The sequence below is a fragment of the Oryzias latipes genome, chromosome 22, assembly GCF_002234675.1.
Source record: "Oryzias latipes chromosome 22, ASM223467v1".
Lineage (NCBI taxonomy): Eukaryota > Metazoa > Chordata > Actinopteri > Beloniformes > Adrianichthyidae > Oryzias > Oryzias latipes.
In genome coordinates, this window is record NC_019880.2 from 11417525 (window position 1) to 11433998 (window position 16474).

General features: G+C 40.0%; 1 protein-coding gene across 4 annotated transcripts in view; it reads left to right on the plus strand.

Moving 5' to 3' along the window:
* Positions 1-16474, plus strand: part of asap2 (ArfGAP with SH3 domain, ankyrin repeat and PH domain 2) — a 63328-nt gene continuing 46854 nt past the window's right edge. For all 4 annotated transcript variants that reach the window (XM_023951826.1, XM_023951829.1, XM_023951828.1 and 1 more), the window contains exon 1: positions 1-554. In XM_023951826.1, the coding sequence (XP_023807594.1) occupies positions 429-554 (126 nt within the window). In that variant the 5' untranslated portion in view covers positions 1-428. The remainder of the gene's footprint in view (positions 555-16474) is intronic.

The following is a 16474-nucleotide window of genomic DNA, read 5'->3' on the forward strand; positions in this document are numbered from 1 at the left end:
TTTCCCGGCGCTCGGAGGGAGGGGAGGTGTTCAGCTAGCCTTGGAGCAGTCGCAGGTTTTTTTTTTAGGGGGGGAGGATTTTTTTGGGACACCGCGAAGGATATAAGGTTATTAAGTGAGCTCCGAGTGGGATTATGAGATTCTGAACCGAGCGGGACGACGAGGGAGAAGCAGACCCATTGGATAGTGAGTTTTTTAAAAACCTATCCATCTCAGCCCAACGGCAGCGGCAGCCCAACAACTCCTCTGTTGGAAACAAACCCGGGAAGGACATAAACACACCCAGACATGCTTTCCTACCTGCCCGGAGCCTTAAAGACACCCCAACTAACACGGCTTCTTCTCTGATATTGAACACCGAACAGACAAGAGGAGGGTGGGGGGGAAAGTGCTTCTTCTTCTACTGTTAATGAGCGAAGGGATTAAATATGCCGGACCAAATCACAGTTTCAGAGTTTGTGGCAGAGACAAACGAAGATTATAAATCGCCAACTGCCTCCAATTTCACCACCAGGATGTCCCACTGTAGGAATACAGTGTCTGCTCTGGAGGAGGTGAGTGTAGAGGAGTTCAAAACCCACCTATAATACGTCAAAGATGTCCTTGCTGATGTCATTCATGAGATCCTGCCATAATGGCCCAGATCATGCATGACCCCCCCCCCCCCTTTAGTTTTTTATCAGAAAAAAAAAGCTCTTAAAAATAGGTCAAGTCATCTAAAAAGTTTGACTTTGTGAGCACTTTGAGATCTTTAACTTGCAGGTCACCAGGAGGAAGGACACCTCCTCTTTGTTTCCTCCTCTGCCTCCCTCCCTCCCTTGTTATAGTTTCCTTACTTTGTGTTTTGTGTGGCAGAGCCTCACCCTGCCCACCAGTATAAATAGAATTTCCCACACCAGTGTTTTGGTGTGGCGAGGAGGTGTTGTTGGTAGGCATTTGTTCTGATTATTTTGAGTTCAGTTTAGCTTTATTTGACCTTTTTTTTTGTGGTTCTGGTGGAGTAAATCACCTGCTCACACTGACAGGTGCATCACACCAGCACCTAATCACTTATTTGTTCAAGGAATATGGGTTTGTTTAGGAGGAAAAAACAAATATATTTGGTAATCTACCTTTGTAAACAGTTTTGCCAGTTCTTTTCAATTGGACCATACGAGTGCTACGATATAGCAGGTCAGCTTCAGAGTTTAAATGGTTGGGTTGAGAACAGTGATGGTATAAACCTATGGAAGCATCATGCACAAGGTTCTTGAACGCACATTTAGCCTACGGTTTTCACACTGGACAAACCAGGAGGGGCTTCTTTTTCATTTTCTGCTGTTTACTAGCGCTTGTCCGCTACCTAGCGTCTGAAGAGGCTTGGTGTGAAATGTCGAAGTGGTGCAAATCTCGTGAATCTTGCTACAGGCTTTTTCTTTCACGGCTCTATTCCAATAAATGAAAGACTTGGTGTGGTATAATTCCGTCTGAGCACAAACTGTAATTATTAATTTCTCCTCCATTATCAATTTTCAAACAGTTTTGTGAATGAAAAGTGCACCCATGAGTCTCTACCAAATAGGAGTCTGTGATTGGTCAAAGTTTGACCTGATTTAACTTTCAACACGAGTTTAATGGCAACATGTTTTGTAGATCCCCCAAACAGTCTAAAAATATACATGGCTACCAAGATTTTTTCAATGCGCAAGCCCAAAATGTCACGCTCGCTTGGTCCATTTCTCTTATACGGTCAATAGTCGAGAATCACGAAATTCGCGTTTGTTAAAGTCTGCCGGGTTGTTTCTAAGACAATATTGATCTCCTAATGTTCAGAACACAACGTTTCATTGTCGGACCGGCTAAAGCTTGCAAACTTTGTTCTGTTGGAGCAATTTGATGATGTGGTGAATGAATGGAGACCACTTCCGCTTATTGTCTGCATGCCTGCTTTGGAATTTCAGACACGGCATGTACTCTTTTACTGTTTAGAATAATAATACGTTTCCATGCTGCTTATTTGTGTATTTCAGAGATTTGCTGACTTATGTACTTGCTTTTGGTCATTTTGGGGATAGTTGCGATACAAGAGCTCACCTCTTAGTTTTTGCCCTTCAGCAGGGGACAGCCAGAGGAGCTGTATTGCTGGGTGGAATTCTGTGAAAGGACACCACAAATTATTTACATTTTTTTTTTAAGGCCACTGCCGGCTTTTCCTACCACAAAATGTGACTGTTGGGTTTATATCATGTAAAACGGTCCCCAGAAAGCAGCATGGCATGTTCGGTCACATGTGATCCGCGCTGGAGCATGTTTGTTAGTCGTTTTCGTGGGGGTTTGTAGTTTCATTCATCAGCAAAAGGGGTGTGATTAATTGTGGGCAAATCTGTTGCTCCAGATGGTTTGTGGGGATAAATCGGCCCCTTAATCCCATTACAGAACAGGAACTCTATAAAACCAATGTTTGGGATTTTAGGGGGGGGGGGGGTCAAACTTTTTTTGAAAATGATTTATACGTGCCTTTTATGGACTGCAACACATTTTACGACCAGGGAAACGTATAAAATATGGTTTTTAGTCCAAATACCATAAACCTGACAAAATGGGTCTATTATATCCGGTTCTGCTTAAGTCGCCCTAGAAGCTGCTGCAGCCTTTTTCTAAACTTAATTGCATGTCATTTTAACTCAATTAGAATTGCAGTTTTAAACTATCTGCTATCAAAAGACCAATTTGGGCTGCACGTGTGTGCATGTGCTGGTTTTCATTTGCAAAGTAGCTGCGCAGAAAACCTGTTTATCCAGTAAGAGGACATTGGGCAGTGTGTCATGGCTCCCCTTCCCTCACAAAAACACTTGTGCTGAATTCTCTGAGTACTTCCAGAGAACAAGTTTTATTTTGGTTTGCTGTTTAAAATGTCTTGACTTTTCTTGTAGACAGCCTCTTTTTAGTTGTAAGGGCAGTTGTGACTAGGGCTTTACTAACGACTAGAGTATGGCGTAAGGGCACCGGACGACAGCGTCACTTGTACATCTTAAGTCCGTGCAACTTCCATCAGCCTTACGAATACTTCACATTACATTTACAAGACCTGAGCTCCCCTCAAGATTCACCTTCAACTGGCTGTTCAATAGTCTGCACCAAAGTTCATTTCCTTAGATAGTCTAGTTTGGCAATTTTAGAAGCTCATCTGAACACTGGTGCGGACAAAAAATAGTGAACTCTGGGTTGTCTGAAAGTGTCAAACCAAACTAAGCCAGACCAAGCCATGGAGACTTTAGGCAATTTCCCTCATTTGAACCAAGAATGCTAGACCATTCCACTGTGAAGAAAGGCCTGAATCAGAGCTGCCACTTAACTGTTTGTGCTTCCACAGTAATTCAGAAACGGCTTATAACATTCAATTACTTGTTAACCCAACCTTCACAAGTTCCTCTTAGAAGAAGGCGTGAACCCAAGCGCTTAGCCCTGCGCTGATCTTCATGAAGCTGCCCCTAAGTCTCTTAAACCAGAAACCTTTCTGGCACAAGCTGTGATGCTCCTTCTTTGCATTTGTAACTACTTTTTATTTATTTATTTTTTGGTTGCTAAATTTACCAGTCACATTTTCTTCTAAAGTGGAATAAAGACAGTCTGAAGATAAACACCTAAGAGCAGGTGTCGCTGCCATATATATACCTGCAACTGTGTTATTGTTTTTTTAAGGTATTTAAAGCATTATAATGTACTTACTTCTGTGGCAGGATGGATTATCCAAAGCAATCTCTACATGAGTGCAGATGATCTGTGGTGGATGTGAGGAAATGGAGCCTTAAACTTTGAGAAAGCAAAGCAGGCAGCACCACTTGATTACATTTCTTTCTCTCCCAACATAAACTGTTATTTAGCAACCTCCCTTTTTGTAAATTAAAATGTGATTGGAAGATGTTTTCCAGAACTCAGGAATAATTTATTTGTAAATAAATACAATGGTCTTAACGGATAAAACATAAAAATTTTGAGATGTAGAATGAAAGAAATTTACTGAGTTGAATCTCAGAAAATGTCTTTGTGCCAGTATTAATTAAAAAATATAAAATAATGACAACTATTTATAGCTAAGGTACAGTTTCATACTCTCACTGCATGTCTGCGGGACTAGCTAAATAATTCTTCTGTCTGGTTATTAATCATTAGGCTCTGTCACTTAGGAATCCCAACTATGCGTTATGAAAATGCACATTGGGTGTTTTTTTAAGGAGACCATCTGTGACAAACGTGTATTCTTTGCATGTAACATTTTGATTAAGATTAAGTTATTGGTCTTGGTCTTGTGGATTGATTCTAGCTTTTCTAACTCTTGGATAAGTCAATGGGGTCTGTGAAATAAAGGTCTAGGCGGTGTACTAATCTTTGGGCTCTTATCACTTATCGCATGTTGACAGCTGTTTTAGGTTGCTACTCTAATTACAATTGGCTGTTGTTTCAAGATGATATCTTGTCGTTTTCATACAACCATACGTTTACTCTGCTCAGTCTGTGCAGACTAGTTATGAAGACCTCCGTTGATGTCACATTTTAAGTGCAACAATTTATGAGCCTTAACCACTGATTCACGCCTGACGGTCTGCTAACTTGTGTTGACTCTGTTGTCGTTTCTACCAAAGAAAGGGCTGGCTCTTCTTCTGCCTTGAGTCCTCCACCCCCCTACTTCAGCAGTACCGGTGGCAGAAGCTTGTGACCTGGTCAGGGACGACAGCTGTCCATTGTTAGAACAGGTGGTCTGTAGGAAAGTTGTAACTGGCATTCAGACATCAGGATTATCAATGCAGAGACAATCCACTGATAATAGCCTTAAAGGCACACAGAGGGATACATGAGCTTTCATGGTCTTGGTGTGCTGTCTGCCCTAAGTGAACCTCCTTAACCTCCTTTCCACACTGGTCAGTCCTTCAGCATGCCACCTAAGAAGCTTAATGCTCCCTATAATTAAAATGGGATTTCTGGCAGGATTTTGGACACTGGATCTGCATCCACTGTCCCTGTGTTAAGCCTTGCTCTTCTGTGGTGGAACAACCAGAGATTATTTACTCTTTTGGGCCAGTCACACAAAGACTCTATAGCCCCCCAACTCCTGGGGCATCTTGTTATCATCCAGTGGCAGGCTCTGTCCAAACCACATTATTATAAATCAGATCTCCCCTAAGATCTATGAGGGGTAAAAGGTCAAAGTTAAGACCAGATTAATTCCAAGGCACATCTCTTTGGCTTTACTACTTAAAACTGAGCTCCCCTGTACATTTTTAAACACTGTGAAATCAATGATGTCTTTTGTACTGGCCTTTCTGTAGCCAGCTGTATTTATCCCATAATCAGGTTACCATGTTGGTTTAAATCACTTACTTTGTACAGTTTTTTTTGGATAGATGTTTCAATTACAAAATGACATATAAAATATATAACTGATGCTTGTTACATGTACAGATGTTGAACCATCAGCTTGCCTTTCACCTGAGCTTTTACAGGTGTGTATTCTCCAAAACCACATAAACAAACTTCAGCTCGGGATATTGTTTCATAATTTTACCCTCTGTTTTGGGTTACAAAATGCTCTGTGTTCTTATGAGGCATGTCCATTCTTGTTAAGTCCCACTCCGATCATCTTCTAATCTATTTTAAAAGCGTTCCCAGTAGTGTTAAAATTATGATTATTCTGTTTTTTTCCAAAAAACCTGTTTCCACTTTAAACTTTAAACCTGTTCTAGGACAGTCTCTGCAAGGTGGCAGTAGTTCATTAAAGTTGAGGGTGGAACTGTTGGCATGGAATAAGCCCCCCCCCCTCAATTTTACATCATATGTTTGTTAACATGCTCTCCTGCTAGTTTACAGCACCTAACAACTCTAGCATTACTTTACCGTTGCAACAATTATGGCGAGCAATATCCGAGCTATCCAGCCGTAGAGTTTTGAGCCAGATACCAGCTCAGACAAGGAAAACAAAGACATACATGGATCTATTTATGTGCAAGTGGATACATCAGAATGGAGCGGAGCAGGGATGTTGTGGCCTGCCGATTATAGCACCTACGTCATTATTTCAAGCTTTTTGCAACTGCATTATTTTTGTCTGCTCCTGATTCACATTGATTTGAATAATGAAATCCTCAGAGACGCATTTAAAGCGTATTTTTCTTTATAAATGTCCTCCATGAGAAAAATGCCACAAGAACATATTAAAAACACCAAAAACACTATTTTCATTGCAGAGGGTCTTTTAAACATGGACCATTAGGATGAGCAGACTGTTCTATAAAGACCAAAGGTTAGACGCTGAGGCTACAGAGGAAGGAAGATGAGAACCTAAAACTCATCTCATCCATAAAAAAACCATTTTGACACAGATTGTCCAAGACAGCTGCTGTTAAAAGCTATTGTTGACTGCCCTTCGTAGTTCTGCATTAATGAACTCTGCCATTGACTAGTAGTCAAGTGCGGGTGTGAAGGGAACGCCGAGTCCTCACAGCTGTGTTGTCCGGCTGCCACTTTCACTCCGAGATGTGACCCAAACCTTCTTAGTCATGAGGAACTCTTCTTAGCATCTCATGGTTGTAAAAGTTGTATTTCTATTGACTTAAGGCTTTACTCTTAATCTTTTTGTTTTCATGCATTTTTTGGGGGGAAAGGATTATGAGTTTTGGTTTTCAAATTTTGAAATTAAAAAACATTGCGGATCTAAAGTTGACCTGTTCTCTCTTAAATTAAGAACTGTTCCACTCAAATTTTTTTGTTTTGTGTTTGTGTGTTTAAATGTCAATAGAATAGTTTTGTACCATTTGTCTTTCTTTAACCCTTAAACACAGGAGCTTTAGCTTTAGAGTTGACACTCTTTGGCCAACTGTAACTCTGTAACAACTGTAACTCTTCAACCGATACAATGAATGTATTTCCAGCGGATTATAAAGCAGAGAAAACCAGTTTTGCGCTGAAATGCAATCCTTTGCAGTAGTGAAGTGCTTACACAATCGACACAAATCGCAGAAAATAGCAACTTTGCGTGGTTGGAGGAGTTTTGCATAAAGTGTTGCATATGGGTTCAAAGCCGATATCCAAAACGGCCTTTCTCCAGGTGAGAATGCGTTGGAATTAAGTTACTTCATAAACGGTCGAACGACTGTAAAGATTCCTCACTGTGCTTGTAGGAAGTTTCATAGACTTGTATTAAAGTTATCCGGTCGCACATAATATGGTATTACCTGGGTTTTTTTTTTGGCCAAGGTACTGTCTTTGATAGTTATTATTATATTCTGCTGAACTGTTGAGTCATTGTTGAGCAGTTTCTCCAGGAACCACGAGGCATAAAACTGAAGACAGTAAAACTCAAAGGTGCTGTTTGTGCCTTCATTTCCTCCAAGCGCAGCACATTTGGTCTTCATTTCCTCCCTTCCAATAAAAGCCTAATTTTTTTCACTAGCCGACTGCTAGTTTACAAACTTTATGAAGTACTCCCTTCAAAGTTGAGTCGATGCTTTTACCACTGCGGGCTTTATTTTTATTTCAGAAGAAGTATTGGTGGACTGAAGGAGGGTAATAAAGCCACCAATACTTGTTGTTTTTTTTTTACCATTTGTGAAAACCAAATGGAAACAGAGGCCTGGGTCTTCTCACCTTGTAAAACGTAAACCCTAAAAACCTCTCATTATATTGTTTTCTGTAACACTTGGAAGTGTCTGAGTGGATGCTCTCACCTCTGTGTAATTTCTGACAGACGGTAACCAAAGCTTTGGTCCAACTGGGCTCTTTGTTGTGCTCCCTGAAAAGCTGTAAAGCAGCAGATGTGAGGTTGCAATGATGCTTCAACATTTTCAAGCTAAGGTCATATTTCTCACTAAAAGCTGGAAATTCCTACTACTAACAAGACAATCTGAGTTTAAGGAAGGGAACATTTAGAGCTTTTAAAGTGTTAAACTTTATATTGTCTGCCAAATACAAGGCATTTATTTAACCCCAACTGATCCCGCCTTCCTTTAGTCATTTGGACTGACCAAATAGTAACAGCTAAGCACCACTTCTCTGTGCTTACCTTCTCACAGAATCTGCTGAGTGACCACAGTAATGTTGGTGGGAGTGCTGCAGGACACACACATCCATCAGTTCAGCTCTGTGACATCACTTTTTCTGGCTCAGCAACCCCTCTACTTCAGTACTTGGCAATAAACGCACCAGTCCCACCTTAAATGACCATGTGGAAAAACAAAAGAGATGTGTCGTTGGTTGTTTATTTACCCTGTAAGGCATCAGATTTTCAAAATCGCAGGTCAGCAAATCTTGCTTTAACTTCCCAAAAATGTATTGTTGGGTTTATTACTCCAAGATAGTCAATTTGTTTTGTTTAATTTAAAAATAAGATTATAGCATTAATAATCATTTGTCATCAAAATTAACCAATGTTTATTCAAATCAATTTACTGTTTTCCTGAGTTTGAGCAAATTTCTAAATTTCAGGAATTAAAATATGTTATACTTATTGTTATAAAAAAACAACAACAAATATTATTGCTTTAAGGCTTTACTATTTATGTGTAAATGCTCAACTCTACTGGTGTAGAGGCGTGGCGGCCCTGATGCAATGCAGGCACAACAGAGAGGCCTTATCAGCAAGGTCCATAACAGGTGAAACAAAACCAGATTCAGATCTAATCGTTTATTCAATTCAATTTTATTTGTATAGCCCAAAATAAAAACAACAGTCGTCTCGATGGGTTATCTTACTGTGGTTTGGTTTTCTTTAGAAAAACATTATTGTTTATACTCTCTTGTTTATAAAATCTTACTCAAAACTGTTTTACATATCTTTTCTACAAGTATGGTATCCACTATAAAAAAAAACTTTTTTATTTGACAAACAATATATCTGAAAAAAAAATCCACGAGTTTGTTTTTTAATTTTTTTTTCCTTTCCAGAAAAAAGGTTGTTTGGTCTGGACCAGACTTGATGTCCTTGGACAATCCCCTTAACTTGAGCAAGTGTGTGGCATGAGGCCTGTTCTTTGCCAAGAGTGGGCTTTAGTTTGGTTGCAAATGAACTCTGGTGTGGTTCATTACAGCGTGAATGTGGACCGACTAGTCAGCAAGCCAAGAATGAATTGATATTATTATTAGTAAATTGGTATATAGTAAATGACGTGTACTCACATAGTGCTTTCCCATCTGATGGCACCAGCCTCAACCACCAGGAGGTTTGTGGGATTCAGTGTCTTGCTCAAGGACACTTTAATCAATGGGCAATCAAGGTGGGAACAGAACTTGTGATGCTTCAATCAATGGTCAAGCGCTTTGCCTCTGCCCCACGGCCGCTGTTGTTTATTTAAAGTGGAAATACAGCTTACTGCCAAATCCAAAGTAGCACAAATACAAAGTTATTCTCTTGGGTCTATGTGGAGTAGTGAGGAGGAGCAAGTGTTAATCGATAAACGGTCAGATGAGTACAGTATTTCTCCTCCCTTAGCTTGTTTTCCTTCCGTTCTTGTGTGTGAGCCAAATCAAATGTGGGTGTAGATGTTTTTGTGAATCTCAAATTAACCAAACTAGAATCTTGTTTGAAATATAATAACCAATCACTTGTCACTTGGACCGTCAAGTACTTTTGAGACAAAACTTTTAATTCAATTTAAGAAAAGAAATTCTCTTCAGTTTATTAAAATTGTATTTATTTATTTAAAATGGATTTCTTGTCATGGATTTGAAGTGTTTTGGTTTATTTAAAGCTCTCACAGCACACAATGCACCAACATGGGGTATCCACCAGTTTGTGCTTCCTCACTGCAGTTATTCAAGTTTTTAAATGTCATGTAACGCACTTAAATGTTAACTTATTCAGAAAAGCTATGAAAGCAACCAACAATTATCCTAATGAGCATTTTAAGAAGTATGCTTTTTGGTTTGGATGTTACTGAAAAAAGCTCCTCATCTCTTCCTTCTGGTACTCTAAGGTTTCTGGTCATTTCAGGGTGAAGTTTTCCATCCTTCCCGCTACCACGCTGCTTTCTGAAAGATCAGGGGAACCCTGAACACACTTCTGTCCTAATATTGACTTTGCACACTCGGCACAGGCTAAAATATGAATCGAAACGCATGAAAATGTGTTTTCTAGTTTATTTCGGTGTAGTCAAAGCATTACTTGTTCCGTAGAGACTACGACCAAGCTAGGAACTCAGAAAAAGTATGTAACATAAAAATGAATGTTTTCTTTATTTGAGCTGTTCATTATGCCGAGTTTCTTCTTCTTTGTAATAGTAATAAAGCTGTATAAACATGCCACAAAATGATTTTATTTATTTTTTGCTTTGCAAGAATTTCTGTAAGAATAATTTTTTGCTATTTTTATTCCTAAACTAAAGATTCAGTCTGTGAAAATCCTGAAGGTGGTCACCACAAATTAGGCTAATTTTAGGACCTAAGCATAATTGTATAAATCTGTCAATTATAGATGTTTGGTCAGATATTTATCACAAGTTAAAGTTGTTGCAGTTCACTTAAGATTTACTTTTTTTCACCACCATCTTCCAAATTATGTTTGTTGAATTCAACTAGACATTGATCTCAATCTATTTAACTTGGAATGCAACGTTCACATCAAACGTGATTTGCGCGTCAGAGGTATCTAGTTTCAATATGGCAAGTGCATTTGGAGTTTCAGGCACTCCTAGCACCTTACACTCCATGCCCATATTTGTATTGAGACAAGAATATTTTATTTTTATTTTTAACTTCTTTGGACTTATGCACCACAGTAAATTGTCAAAGTGGACCACAGAGAGACAAAAGTACCGGGTCTGTCATCCACATGCTGCCCCAGCAGTAGATGGTCAACGTACTAAAAGAGTCTCTGAATGATCTTGTGAAGCCAAACATGGCGACATGGTTGCAGACGCCTTTCTGCAGCACTTTCAAAGAAATAAACCTGAGCTTTTCCCTCAACATCATCCACTGCTGTCACAATGTAGCAACAAGGTTGTTTGAAACTCTTGATGGTAGCTCCTCCTATCAGGTTTATGAATTGACCTTTAGAGAAGCGTCTTGCAACGAATTTAACGCGTGTCAAAAGAGAGGTGGCGGATGCATAGTTGATGTACAAATCGGGTTTGGTTAGAACGTAGAATGAAAGTCATCTGACGTGACTGTAGGGAAACTGTTCATACAAAACTGGACTGAAAAACGCCTACAATTTCAGAGACCATTTGTAATATTTTAAAGGGTCTAAATGTCTAAATGGTGTAATTACACCACTAAAAAAAGCTCGGGCCTCAGCAATTTAGGCAGCACACCTAAAGAAAATTCAAAAATGAATCAAAAGTGGGTCAACTATCTTTGGATTGATGCTTTTTTTTGCTTACCTTTGGTTTGTGGTTGACGGATTCTTCCCAGAACATCAGAGAGCACTCACAGGGTGAGGCTTTGTTCAGATTTTAAAGAGAAGACACTGATGGCAACAGTAGCTTTGTAGTTGGAGAGAGCTGCTTAGATTGGGGTTTCTTTTTTTTTTTTTTTAGAACTGGTGGAGGGTGTCTGTGGATGGGACCTATGAGGGATGGCGGCAAGCATCTTGTAGAGCAGACATGCTGTCAGCGGCAGCTACTGTGCTGGCCAGAACAATGGGGCGGGATCTTTGTGTTGTGTGTCAGTCACTGCAGCATGCAATCATCTAGGAATGTCTTTTCTTCTCTAGACGGAGAAGGGAGGAGGAAACCGCTAAAATGTAACCGACTTGCCAGCTGGACGTGCTATTGTTTTCCATCTTAATGAGCTTTGTAAGGTTTAACCACCTTAATCCTTTTTTATTTTAGTTTGGTTCAGTCACAGTCCAGTTGCATCAGGAATGACTTTCAGCATTAATAAACACCTCCATGGGAAGGACTTGACCACATGACCCTGATGATAAGTCCATGCACAACTCAACAAAACTTGTTTATTCATAACAACCTAAAGCCTGTTTAAAAGGGTTTTGTGGATAACATTCGTTGACTGGGGCAGATGTGGTGAAAGGTAGAGCAGTCAATCACTGATCAGAGGTTGTAGTGTCCTTTGGCAATATACTGAACCCCACACTGCACCCGATGGTTGAGGTTGGCGCCATGTAAAGCAGCAGAGCCGCCATCATTGTGTGAATTTGTGTGTGCACATTCACACAATGATTCATTCATTTGGGACTGTAAAGTGCTTTGGATCTTGAATAAAGGTAGAAAAGCGCTTTTTAAGTATACGCTAGGGCTGCACGATATGAGGAAAACTCTCGATATGCGATATTGGTGATTAATATTGCGATAACGATATAATTTGCGGTATATAAACAAATAGCCAAACAACCAAAAACATCATTTACATTTCACTGCAACAGTTTAAAAATTATACTCCAAATGACCCTTGTCGACGTAGGAGGCAAACATCAAACATAAAAGGGCTCCATCTGATTGATCAACAACGTAAACGGGTCCTTACGATTGGTTAAATGCATAAAGGGAATAATTTTATTTGTTCACTATTTCAGGCTGCCATGAGTTTGTTTTTGCACATTTGAGGTAACCATTTATTGCGATTTTCGCCGTCTTTTGCGGTATGCATATTGCACAGCTTGATGTCGCGATAACGATAAATTTGCAGTATATTGTGCAGGCCTAGTTTAGGCCATGTACCATTTAGAATTGCATTCACACTTGCAAGTTTGAACTGCAGCAGAACACATTTCCGTAAAAGGTGAAGAGCCTACCAAGAAGAGTCGCCCCCCCCCCCCCCCCCCCCCCCCCCAGGCTAACACACACATCCACTTTCTCCACGGAGCTAGTGGTGATCAGCTAAACACTTCATGCTTATCCATCTTTGCAAATGTTCGGATGTTGTTTGTTTTTGTGGATGAAACGGACACGCTGCCAAAGCCGGCTCTAGGATGATGTCATAAAATGGGCGGTACCCACACTGGGCGGAAACCAATGCCTCAGAGATCGAGTCGCTTTTCTTCCGGGTAGGAATATAGCTATTTGTTATAGACATTGCAAAGATAATATCATATTTTTGAATTTTATATGGTATTTTTTAGGGCTGCACGATATGAAGAAAACTCGCGATATGCGATATTAGTGATTAATATTGCGATAACAATATAATTTGCGGTATATAAACAATTAGCAAAACAACCAAAAATATTATTCCCATTCCATTACAACAGCTTAAAAATTATACTACAATTGACCCTTGTTGACGTAGGAAGCGAACATACAACATAATAGGGCGCCATCCAATTAGGTAACAACTAACAACGTGAAGGGGCCCATCTGATTGGTCAAATGCAGAAAGGGATTCTTTCAATCCATTAAACACTTCAAGCTGCTATAAGATTGCTTGGCTACATCTAAGGTAACCATTTATTGCAAATTTGCTGTCTTTTGCGATATGCATATTGCACAGCTTGATATTGCGATAACGATAAATTTGCGGTATATTGTGCAGGGCTAGTATTTTTGAATACCATTTAGATGGATATAGTTTACTGTAAAAGCTTAAGAATAGCATGGTACGGTACATACATTCAAGTTTGCTTGCTTAAAGAATGCAATGGAATAAAAGAAACTAAGTTATGTTGGAATATGGATTCTTGTAGGGGCATTTGGAGGGGTAGGGTTGTCGGAAATAGATAAAAAGTGCTAACCCTTGCGGAGGACGGATGCCGAGCCCTCCACTGTGGGGGTTTTCTGGTTCGCACTGTGCCGCGGAAGAGAAGCGCTTTTCTTCACGTGAATGTGCTATGAAAGTAGGGCTGCACGATATGAGGAAAACTTGCGATATGCGATATTAGAGATTAATATTGCGATAACGATATAACTTGCGGTATATGAAACAAAGAGCAAAACAACCAACATCATCAAACATCATTATTACCATTTCATTGCAACAGTTTAAATGACCCTCGTCGACAGAGGAGGCAAACATCTAACATAATAGGGCTCCATCTGATTGGTCAACAACGTGAAGGGCTCCATCCCATTGGTCAAATGCATAAAGGGATTTATATGATTCATTTAATGCCTCAAGTTGCCATAAGATTGTTTTGGCACATTTAAGGCAACCATTTATTGCAAATTTCACCGTCTTTTGCGATATGCATATTGCACAGCTTGAAATTGCGATAACGATAAATATGCGGTATATTGTGCAGGCCTATATGAAAGTAACAAAGTTTTGTTTTAGCGTGACCTTTTCAGAGTTCTAAAACCAATATTATGCATTTTCTGAGCTCTGGCAGCTACGCACGCGCTAACGTGCGTAGCGCTGACTGTGACTATTGATGATGTCATCGATTGGGACTAACGTCTGAATTCGAGGACACTCTTTTTACCCCCTTAACGCTACCGTTTAGAGCAGTGTTTTTCAACCTTTTTTGAGCCACGGCACACTTTAACCTTGACAAAAATCCCGCGGCACACCAGCATCCAAAAAAATATATAAATAAATAAAAAAGAAAAAGCTCAGTCTGTATTGATCTACAGCCGCTCTGCAATCTCACATGCATTTTTTTGATAATTGTTGCAGAAAACGCTGGAAGCTGCAGCTGTTTTTTCTAAAAGATGTATTAAAAATTAAGTCAAAAGATTCAAAAACTGTTTGATGTGTGTTCGTTGTTTTAAGACGTTGAGAGGAGAGACTCATTGTGCGCTAAGACAGTCACTTTACTGCATCATGGGAGATGTAGTGCCCGTAATCCGCCGACCGCAGACAGACCAGCGTCTTTGAGCTTCATGGTTTTGTTCTTGTTCCAGTATGATACCAGATTTTGTGGAAAGCTACACCGCTAAAGACGAGCTTTAGCTGGTATTTTTGTTAGAACAGAGAGACTTTTTTGCGCTAAATCGAAACAAGGAAGTGAATACTTTAACCACTTCTGATTGGTCAGACTGACATGTGATTAAGCCTTCAAGAATGATTGGTGGAGACAGTTAAAGGGGTTTGACTTGTCCTTACACAGTTATAGCTGCAGCTAAATCACGGTATCCCGTTATTCTTATCAAAATGTCTTTAATAGAATCATATAAAAACAAAGAAAAAATAATTTTATATTTTATATTCTTAACTCCTCAGTGTTTTATCAGGGCCTGTTTGGATGAACAAAGAGCTGATTTCCTGGAGATGGTAATTGCCTTTAGATCAGTTAATGAGGGCAATTTCTCACGGCACACTTGACCATCTCCCACGGCACACTAGTGTGCCGCGGCACACTGGTTGAAAAACACTGGTTTAGAGGACTAAATGCAGGGTTAGGGAGAAGCCGTAGGGTTAGGGGAAGTATTTGGATTCGGCCTAATTCATCCCAAATTGTTTAAGATTGTTATAACTCACTTTTGTCAAGACTTTTCAATTAAAGCAAAATTACTATACTTTATTATTAGAATTGAGTGTTTTAGGATTTTAGTTTGGTGCAGGTAGAAGTGTCTTCTTTCATTCTTGGAAGAGCTGGGCGTCATGAAGATCAATTTACCGAATAACTTTCACGCTTTTCTTTCTCCCCCTCCTTGAACACATTATCTGCGTGTGCTGGACTCTGCTAAAGGTCTATAACCCGACACATTATCCTTCAGCACTTCAGTAAATAGGAGTTCATGAGTTGAATGGATCTCCATGGTGACGACCTTCCTGACCCTGCAGTGCTGCGATGGGGTGTGTAGATTGGCCTCAGCAGATGGTGCCCGATTGTCATCACAATGACGACGATGACGTCACTTTTTGAAATGAGGATTAACTTGATTCAGTTTGGGTATCTCCTCCTGCTCAAGCTGGCAGAAATGGGAACCGGGGAAAATGCTGACGTTGCATCTGTGCTGCTTCAAGTGTTTTGTGAAGCAGCTCCAGGCCTGAATGTAGCTTGTATCAAGTTTTTATCCCTGATTTGCAGATAGAATTCAAGCCGGTGGGTTGGCCTCTTGGAGTGGCCTCTTTTAATGGGGTTGTTTGACGCTCAACCCGTAAGATCACATCAAAGTGGAAGTGCGTGAGTGAGTGATTGATGACTGGAAAGATGATTTAGAGAAGTGTGCTTGTTGTGTTCAGCTGGTTTATTGCCCTGCTTGGCTTTTGTCTCCCCAGACCACTCTGTTGAGATTAAAAGGGTTTGCTGGAGCGTGATATTATGTCTGTGTTTAAATTCTGTGTGAAATTGAGGCTCGCCTTATGCTAATGGAACCGTCTATCGAGCAGATGAATTAAAAGCCTCACTTGTCTGATTTTGCAGCTTGATTACGTACTCAATAGGAATGTCAGCCAGGGAGGGGGGGCTCGGATGTACTAGTCTGAATAAAGATATCTGGAATTCAGTTCCGCTGGAGGATAGGAGGAAGTTTGCTGATTATAAATTATGGGCACATCTTGTAAATATAAATTTACAAGATGTGGGGAACTTCAGTTTGGGATGAAAATGTAGCCACTAATTTGACATTGGCTGGCTCTGTCTAAATTCACTCACGACTACCCAACCGCT